The 10,422-nt window shown below is 38.8% G+C and overlaps 1 protein-coding gene across 1 annotated transcript; it reads right to left on the reverse strand.

Annotated features, from left to right (window-relative positions):
* Window positions 1-4,520: 4,520 nt before the first annotated feature.
* Window positions 4,521-10,211, reverse strand: emx2 (empty spiracles homeobox 2). The gene is made up of 3 exons (XM_068002138.1): window positions 9,517-10,211; window positions 7,995-8,179; window positions 4,521-5,713 (listed from the first exon to the last, which is right to left on the reverse strand). Exons 1-3 carry the CDS (start codon window positions 9,902-9,904, stop codon window positions 5,546-5,548), a joined length of 741 nt encoding a protein of 246 aa, XP_067858239.1. The 5' UTR covers window positions 9,905-10,211; the 3' UTR covers window positions 4,521-5,545.
* Between the last annotated feature and the right edge of the window lie 211 nt (window positions 10,212-10,422).

Genomic DNA, 10,422 nt, shown 5'->3' on the forward strand with positions numbered 1-10,422 from the left:
ATTTTATGCATTCAATAGCCGTTGTTAGCTGTTTTATGAAAAAAAACCTTAGCTTTAATATGAAAAGCGTGCACTGTCTTCCAATTAATTTAGAGGCAGACACACAATAACTTCATGGCTCCAGACAACCAGTACGTCATTTGCCAAATGAAAAACCATACAATTGAATTTATAATGACACTCCGATCAGAAAAGTCCCTATATAATTCGATATTTTTGTGCTTTCAGTGGCCAGCCTTCGTAAATAATATACAAAGTAAGGAAACATAATCCAGCAGGCTGGAATGTTTAATTCATCATTATGCAAGCTAATTGGAAGGTGATTATATGGTAATTGCTCATTAGCGGTGTATATTTATCGCTGTACCTTATGTCAAGGCCATGGGAATTGTGTAGAGCGTGTACTCTCATTTCAAGGATCAGTTTCAGAGGCAATTCGTGAAACTCGATGGATCAAATTCTTCCTGACGTCAGGTCCATCAGAAGCAATAGATGCCTTGGTATAAATAATAGCTGTAGAGTGGACACAAAAGTTTAGCTTTGCTTTATAGCTGCTGCAAGAGAAATGGAGGTTACGGAAGGGGCTGGTGATGGGAAATGAGATATTTGGGCTGAGTTCTGTAAGTTAAATAGGTGCAGCAACAGGGTTACTGAACTAATAAAACGCGGTCGTTGATAAATTGCTTGATGTGGTGGCACTGTGGGTGCTGTTCCGTGCTTTGTACAATTGTTTGTTGCATCTAAAAAGAGTGGATGGTAAAATAAAGTCAGCTGTACATTAACAGCAAACGTACCACATAAAATGTGTATCAATTACATAAAAATGGGAAGACAACGAAAATGATTGTAGTTTTATTTTGTGAAATTATTTTTAGGATGTGGGTAAATTGTGGGTAGCACGAATTAATAAATTTAATGCTGGATTAGTAATATAACTAAGTAAGCAAATGTACAAAGCAATACCTATAGCATTATATCCTATAAAATGGTTAGGGTTAGTGCTGGGGTTGAGTGCTACATATTAAACCTTGCTGCTAAATTTGGAAAATTGTTATTTTGGTGATATTAGGAAGTGAATGGATGAGTATTCTTCCAGTCGTGTTTCTGATATCTAAATGACTCACTCTGGTGGATTGCTGGGATAATTGCAGCCGATCGATTAAATGAAAAAAAGATTGATTTATTGCCCCATTTTTTTTGCTGCTTGAAACCGTGACATTAAAATGTTTTAACTCTTCGACTGTCCCACCCCGACCAGGTATCACACGGATTAGGGTTAGTGCTTGGGTCACTAGGTTCTCAAAACTCCCACTTCCAAATCGCAGCGGGCTTGTTTTCTTAAAGTAAATCAATTGATATACGAGGGCTAAGTAGTTCCTAAACAGTGATACTGATCAGAGGATACAATAGGGAAAGCCGGCAGTGGCGTTGAGTAAGATTTGGGTTTCTGACTGAAGGCAGAAGGGGCATCAAACTGACGCCCGTATATCAGGGAAATGACTTTCTAATGAGCCACTCTTCACAGGCAAGTTTCACAATGAGTTTACTTTGTTTGTAATCATGTTGCTAATTTCCGTAAAGTTTTACTGTGCGGCACGGATATAAATTAAGTTTGAGACGCTTGAATAAAATTAGCAAAGGATACGAGATGTGGGGGGTTAGGAGATTGGAAATTGAATCGTAAATCAAATCTTTCTTTTTAGGATTTAGTAACCATTATATAAACAACACCATATCCACATGCCCATCCATATATAGGTATACCAGGAAAAGCATGAGATACAATTTGAGAAGCGACATCGCGCTTTACATTCCCATTTCTTTAGAGGCGATTGTACAGACAACTATATTTTCACCAACAACACATACAATATGGCGAAATCTAAGTCAATTGTAAGTAAGTACTATTGTTGTAACCTTTGTCTTAGTGAAGCGTTTAGCCCACACTGACATGATACACATTAGAATTTATCTATATGTGTATACAGGCAACTCAAGGTACTCTGTAATACACCTATAGTAAATTACAGCAAACTGGAGCACCCTCGCCTCCATCCTTAAACCAGCATTTACGCAATGAAGAGACCACTAGGATAAAAGAAAAGCTACACACCCTGGGGACCAGGTACAGTATTAATACAGGAGTGTTGTCAACAATACGGCGGTTCATACACACAAAAAGTAGTGTATAACCGTACTTGTGTCCCCCACCCCCTAACTATTATCAAAATTCAGGATAATCCCGCGCTATTAACAAACGCAACCAGACCGATCCATTCTCTTTGATATTTTAATGGCAATATTAATCCTATGTCTCCACAATAGGAGATGATTTTAACACAGCAACACACAATAAACAGTGCCACTGGGGATTAAGAATTACCGGCTTTTATTACTGTGAGTTTATGCGATGACATTCGGAGCTTGGAATACATTAAAGGGAATACAATATTCAGGAAACGTATATGTATAATGATAAAATAAAAAAATAATTTCAAAAATTAGAGTATAATTAATACACAGCTTTTGTTTTTTTCTTTAAAAAAGAGTAAATGGTATCAGCGGGACAAGATACAGGAACTTCTAATGAGATAACTGTCCTGTCACTGTTTGATGCTTAGAAAAAGTGCGCCGAATTTGGTTCCAGGGATCAAGGCGAGCCGCCTTTCCTCCAGTTATTTATCTTAATTCCGACTTGAAAAGATATAATTATCTAGTTTGAACAGACCTGGTATAAAATCCTTCTTTAGCCGGTCAGGGAAAGCTCATGTGTATTCAGCGGCAGTCAGGTCCTCAGCGCCGCTTGGTGTACGCTGAGATAGTGAGTAATGAAGTTGTGTAGTCCTGCGATACAAAGGGCATTAACCTCATTAGCATGAAACCTTTTCTTCTAAGTATTGTGGAACCTTTTCAGCCTCCTAATCCCCTATTTTCAAAGCTCGGTTTGTAATAAAGCTTTTAGGTTTTTCAAAGCTAATGGTATTCTCAAAAGATTTATTGCTGTTACTGCGCAGGACGCTTTAAGTTTTTCCTGCTAAGTATATGTATAGCACAAGACGAAGCTCTTTTTTTTCCTGATCCAGATGGGAAACCATTTAGGAAAATGACCACGCTGTTCTTAAGTGCAAAGCTTTATAATAAAGAACTATGCATATTGTTGATCAAATGCCCCAACGAGAAAGCAAGTATATCACAGTTATAAAGCACGCTATAGGAACCGGTTGAAACTTTGCATCAAAAAAATCAAAATGAAAAATGGTGGAGACAAATGTAAAAAAAAAATCACAAATACAAAAGCAACTGGATACATATTTCTGAAATTACTATGGATTCCGAACAAGGTAAAACGGCGGCAGAAAAAAAGAGACCTATACCATAAACAATAAACTTTTAACCGCCCGCAGACTTGGCGTTTTGTCCATAATGTAAAAATAAATCCTATTTCATATACATCAGCCTTCAACTTTAGTGCATTTTATTACGTCCCTTGTGTACTCGAGGGCTTGCGTTGCTCTCGGTTTCTACAAACTTTGTTTCCCCATTGCGAGGACGCGTGTGCACAGCAATTAATTGTGCAATTTAAAGACACGAGTTAAAACAAAGCGCTTATTTTTCCTGTGCTTTGTAACTGCACCGTATCACAGTGTGACGACTGGTGAGATTGTCCTGAGTTATGTCAAACTATTCCCTCTATTCACGGATTAAGAGATTAAACGAACCAGTGGCGCTGCCTCCGCTTTCCTCATATTCCTGGTATGATAATTGCTTAAACTGATTTGCACTTTCACAAAAGATTTCAGGACTCTTTGTAGCTATACGGAGCAGACGAGGTTTCTGTCAATGGAAATAAAACTGATTAATGCAGTCTATCAGGATGAAAAGTAAATGAACCATGAAAAACATTGCCTGGCTCAGAAACCCGTTTTGTAGTCAAGAGCTGGTTACAAACAGTTCAAATGCTACAGTTTTAATTACGATTTCAATTAAAATAATTTTTAAAATCTATAGCGTTTTGCAAGGTGAAGTTTCGCCACATGCCAAACACCAACGAAATTAATTTTGTTTGTGCACCTTTACTGTCTTTCCTGACATATGATATACAAAAATAACGTGAAGAAAAATTGCCTAGCAACGAAGATTTGGATTCCCCCAAAAATATGTAGGTAATGGTTCAATAAATTAATCACGGGAGAATTTTTCGATTTAATAAAAACATTCTAGTTTTTTAAAAACACAAAAACAGGATTGATAAATAACTATTCGACATTACCCTTCCTCTCTTGACCCCTTAATATAATATTTAGCAATATAATACATGATAGGAATTACACCTTTGGGGATGTCAAGTGATGGAGGGAAAGGCTCGCGTTCTGCAACGTGTCAAAAGAATCAAGCATCCAAAGGGTTAACTAGTTCAATAATGTCAATCAGATTAAATCGAAGAGAAAAAAAAATCCAGATGATATTATGGAATAGAGATTAGTCATTGTGATTTTTCAGAATTTTTTAAAAATCCATATATTTCTCACTACTTTGATTACTCTGAGCAGCAAATGGATAAATCTTTATTGACAAAATATGACAATGACATACTTCTTGGAAGTATGTGTTAGAATTGCAACAAACTCAACAAACACAAGTATTTACATTCGATAGAAGACATTACAGAAACATCTTTCACTTTAGTGTCGCTATAAACACGTATTAAGAAGCTCAGTGCTTTGTTGAACCATAGCCGCCCAGAGATGGCCACTGACTCTTTTACGACCAGTCCTTTTCGTGGCAACTTGCGACCAAGTTCTGCCAAACAAATGTCACGTCACGGGAATTTTGTTTTCGCTTCAAACTGATGCACGAGAAATATCCGGAATACTCTTTTTTAAAAAAAAAGTTTTCTTATTTTAAATAAAGGACCGAAATTGTGGTCAAAACGTTTTTTTTAAACCCATGATGTCTAACTTTCTTTTATTGGTTTTTGTAGAACACTAAAAACGCAGTACTTCTACTTCATATAGCTGGATCACAATCACGTCGACGCGAAAAGATATAATTATTTAACAGGAGTTTTTTTTAAAACAGCAATTTTTTTCTGTAAAAAAGAAGCACACAGCTGACAGAACCTCTCTCAAAGCAAATAAGAAAAAATAAAAGTTCCGCCTTTTTTTTAATAATAATCCATCTTTTCATGAGCGGCTCACATGCAATTCAAGTTTCTGAAACAGGTGTGGATTTTGTTTTGTTTTCCATTCAGTTTTTTTGATTTGAATTCTGAAGTGCAAAAAGTCCGGAATTGGATTGAAAGTGAAAGCGAACTGCATACAATAAAATATGAACAAGTCCGCTTGTCAATCATCTTGCCCGGAGTTGACTGATTGCTGCCTCTGGACAGCTTACGGTGCGCGCAGTGCCACCTCTTGGACCTCTTCTTACCCCAGCTGCCTCGTCACAGGAATTGCATTTGGATGAAGTGTTTTTTCCCCCCTTTCTACATCAGCAACTCTGCTGTTTGAAAGTAACACTATAGTTTGACACGAATGTTTCAGTTCTAATCGTCCGAGGTGACATCGATCTCCTCAGGACTCGCCTGTTTGGTCGCAAGCCTCCATCTATTGACATGGTGGGTCCCCTTTTTCTTCTGCTGGGCGTCTGTCCCCTCTTCTTCCAATTTCTGTCGTTTAAATTTCGTTCTTCTGTTCTGAAACCAAACTTTTACCTGAAAAGTATCAAAAGTTGTAATGAATTCGACGGTAAAATGCAAACTCTCCCCTCCCCCCTTGATTTTTTCCAACTGGTTTAAACGGTACATGCCTTTTATTAAATGGACTCCGCTTATATACTTTCTCGGGTTTTATCAGTTAAACATTAAAGCATTTTCTCTGTTTTGTAAGAAAATTAAAGTATTTATTATTACTGCCTTACTTGGAATTCCACTGGGCCAAATTTTGCTCGAGATATTTCCTATGTTACATGGTAATCGATTTAAGAAGCATTTGTGGCGCGTAAAATAATATAATTACGTGTCCTGAAATGTAATTTTAAATCAAAAAATATATAAACGCAAGTAATTTCTATGCAATGTGCTAAAATGGTGGCTGCAGTGTTAGTCTGTATAAGGCATTTCACTGTATTTATTAACACAATGCATGGAGATCGGAGGAAAAGGGTTTTTAAAAAATACAACAGGCATTGAAATATAAAGGCTAAAAATTCTATATCCTTCCAATGAATTCGGCTGTTTATCCCCCTCCGTTCGAACTGTGAACTTTCTCTCGTGACCTCCCACCCTTGCTCTTGGTCCCCCTCCCCTCCATTCACACACCCTTTTATATTACCAGAAAATTCGTACAGAATCGCCTTTATATTTGCAGCCATGCGTCACCGATTGTTGGGCGTTTCTGGCCGAGAGTTACTTTTTATTTAAATGAAAATAGTTTCCCAATTCTAGTTTTAATTTTCTCGTTCTGAAGCGAATAACTCGATTGAACGACTGGGATATTTGAAAGTTATAGTTGGGAGCAAGTGCCATTGAAAAGAGGGCTGGTCTCCGCATTCACAACTTTACAAACATGTCAGTTTTAAGAGTGATGCTTCCGCTTTGAAACTGCTTCGTATGGTCTTCATTACAAAACCTGAAATTCCCCCAAATTTAAATTCGAAATCTATTTATACCTGTTATACAACAGCGATGGCCAGTGACTGGTGTATTGGGAAATAATTATTCCAATTGTACATTACTCTTGCAAATGCGGAAGTGATAGAAATGCTTTTTGTTTTTTAAAAAATCATGAAAATAAAGTTTGCAGGTAAATGGGGTAAAGAGTACACCGACTCTTGAGTGGTCTTATATACATATATATATACACATATTTGTCTTGTAAATTTATTTCCCGTTAGTCGCCGAATGAAAATGAACCTGCTCTCTTTTTCCTAATTGAGGGGGAGGCTGCTGATTTCCAAAGGGATCTCGTTTGTTCAGACCAAGCCCGACACCCAGACAAAAGCACCCAGCCAGCATCGATTCGCAATCAAACAAAGCCACCTTAAAGACCACATTAAATAGGAAATTAAGCCTGACCGCTCCCTTGTTCGACAGGCAAATGAAGAAGGCGATTCATTTGTTCCCTGTTCAATGTTTTGCCCGAGACGATTTTGAAAAATACAAAGCTTTAAAACAACGCTTGTCCACATACTTCTACGGAGTGTAAGCCTACGTGCACGCTATTTCCTACACAAATCTCTTTCACCTTTTACCTGTGCACACTCCACTTTTCAATTGTCATTAAAGATTTCGCGAATACTATGAGCTTGCTGACAGAAATGAGCTGATGAAAATATTCAATGGGACGTGGAATGTCAGATGTCATCAGTACTTCTCAGTGACTCCTTCTTCTAAGTGGCAGTACTGAAAATCCCAAACATCATTCACACCTAACAAACCCAATGGCTAAAATAAACAACAGCTTCTAATATTCGCGAGTACAATCGGTTACAGCGCGGGTTTCGGCCAGATGAACCATACAATTCAACTTTTAAATTGCTACCTATTAGCACCGTGCGTTAATTGTACATGATTAGTGCCGTGTAAAATTGCATAATTCCAACTCATTATTTTGATCCCTCTTAATGTACATACAAAGTCAATTTAAATCAGAAAAGAAATATAGAACACCGATCTATAATTGACCTTGTCCTTCCCTGTATATATTTACTTATTCAGCAAATCCTACTTATGTGGCCGCAGTATTTAAAAAAACGCAACTGCTAATTGCATTTGACAACTATCCGTTAGAAAAGCATTAAAATACGCCGAAGTCTCACTGCGGCGTAATACATTAAAAGCGAATGTTTTGGAACCCGATTTTGTTTCCATTTAAGTTCAGCTGCAACGAGCGCAGTTATTTTGCAATAAAAAATTTTTAAAACACACGCAATCCAATTTTAAAAATCAAATTTATAGGGAAGCGAATTATTTTAAGAAAGGCGCGCTCTCTCACCTGAGTTTCTGTTAAACTGAGACTGTGGGCCAGTTGTTTCCGTTCCGCTCCCACCACATAGTGATTTTTCTCGAAGGCGTGCTCCAGTCTCAGCAGCTGAGACGGGGAGAATGCCGTTCGGATGCGTTTGGGCTTTCGGGCCAGTGCATTGTGCAATAAAAAGCTCTCCGGGCTCGTCTCATTTCCTGAGAATCACACAAGAAAACAACAGAAAGAGTTCAGAGCTATTTTCTAACAGGACCAAATCTCACCATTTAGTGTTAATGCGTGTGGGTGCTTTTGAAATTCACTTGCAATTGTCAGAAATCAATTTATACTGAAGTTATCTAAATTCCTATAAGTTGCAAAGAAAACTTTGAAGTGTGTGCGTCTCCAACCGCTAACTTCTCAAGATCTTAGTATTGCATTTAATATCGATTTAATTTCATAGTATTCGTTCAATATAATATATCTCAATTGTATTGAAATAAATATATCGAGCGTACATTATACACCACTGCTTGTCACTGTGAACGAATATAGACAGTTCTCCGTCCAGGCTACTGGTTCTGTTTGTCTCAGCACAGATCTTAGGGTGGTTGGGCCGTTACAGCTGAACTCAGCAGCAGGGAACAAGCGTCTTTTTATTAACTGTACTTGTTAATAACTAGTACACTTTAACCGGTTTATAAAGGGTGAAATTAACTCAGCCCATCATTGACGATTGAAAATAATTACTTTACTCAAACGCATTTTATTTGATTAAAAAATGTTCAAGGTGAAAAAGATATAAAAAGGCTGGTACTCGTTTCTTCTAATTACTAATATATATCCACACGTCTTAATTTACGCTAATATACATAAATCGGCGCAATATTTTAAAAATAATTCACTTCCATATGCAGGCACTTTCAGAGAAAAAGTAGGCGCAAGGATGGCGAGAGAGCCCTGTTGTGGAATTCAGAAATTTTCCTGAATTAAGCACCGTGCAAACCTCGTCCTCGGGGCCCAGCCCCTTTGTATTCAGTAATGGTGCTGACCCAGGACGTTTAAAGAAACGAAATAAATAAATACCGACTCCGGTGTGAGTGTGTTTCTTGAGTCAGTACGAATTACCTCTGGAATCGCAGTGTAGTATGTGCGGTAACGGGATCGCTGGCTAGGCTAGAACCAGCACTCGGTACAAAAGCCAATAATTTCAGTTTCTGCCTGAGCTCCCGCTCCTGTAAACGTCTCGCTGTTTGCCACGCACCCCTTGGAACGATCGGGAAATCACAAACAGCGTGTCTCGACACCTCAGAGCCGGGCGGCGCTTCACCAAGCTCTGGAAATAGGCCCCGTCAACAAACTACTGCATTAAACTTTCGCTCTGCTTAACTAGGTGAGAAGTTAACGACGATCAATGCGAAGAAACGCAGCCGTAAAAAATAGATCTGTCACGGCGCGAAAGTGCAATAGTGACGCGCAGGAAATTGCTCTAAAATGAATTGCAGAAATTAGAAAGAAAACAAAAAAAAATCAGTGCGTTAAAAAATGGACGTACCTTGAAACCTGTGTCCCAGATATCTGTACCTGTGTATTAGCCATGGATAGAAACTCGAAGGGTCTCTTTGTTGCGATGCAAATAAGGGATGTGGAGAATGGGAAGGCTGCAGAGGGTGAGCTGCTAAAGCATGTGGCGGGACGGGATGAACCGGTACCGCCGTGTTGGTTTGGTGAGAGACCGCGTCAGCGAACACCAGGTCCGGGTTGGAGTAGATAGCCCTGCCGCTGGTATGAAAGCCGTTCAGGAATGGATTCACTGGGCTAGAGTTCGCATAGCTGAGGGCGGCTGGCCTTATAGGTTCCTCTGATCTCGAAGCAGGCAGTGGGCTATCCTTAGCTACCAGAGATTCAATAGTAAAACACCGTTTAGGTGTTGGCTGGAACATGGTTTGCCAGTCAGTATATCCTCAGTGCAGGAGAGAGAAAAAATGGGCGGTTGTGCAATACTCCCCCCCAGAAAAGTATTACTGCTGAGATTGAGAAAGAGAGAGTACATTAAAAGTTGGTCCGAGAACACTTTAGTAGCGATGTGTCCACATAGTCCAGAGACAATCCATCTATGCGGTCACTTTATCACACGGCTGAAAAGTTGTGCAAACGACTTGTTAGTTCATGAGCTAATTAGTGCTGATATCACATAAACAGCTTCCACTGAAGCCCTGTAATGGCTTGATGATTGGTTGCTATTACTCGCCTTGAGGTTGAGGGAAGACTCTTAAGTGCGTCAATTGCTCTTTAATCCCGGAGAGGCGGACTCCTTCCATACGGAATGGATCAAAGAACCAGGCAAATAAAACCTCGATAGCTAGTCATAATTGAATCATCTAGCAAGGAATATGTGGTTGTTCGGTATCTACAGCAAAACCCGATTAAAACCTGACAAAGGTTCTTATGAATAAATACC

The sequence above is a fragment of the Heptranchias perlo genome, chromosome 21 (assembly GCF_035084215.1).
Source record: "Heptranchias perlo isolate sHepPer1 chromosome 21, sHepPer1.hap1, whole genome shotgun sequence".
NCBI classification, from domain to species: domain Eukaryota; kingdom Metazoa; phylum Chordata; class Chondrichthyes; order Hexanchiformes; family Hexanchidae; genus Heptranchias; species Heptranchias perlo.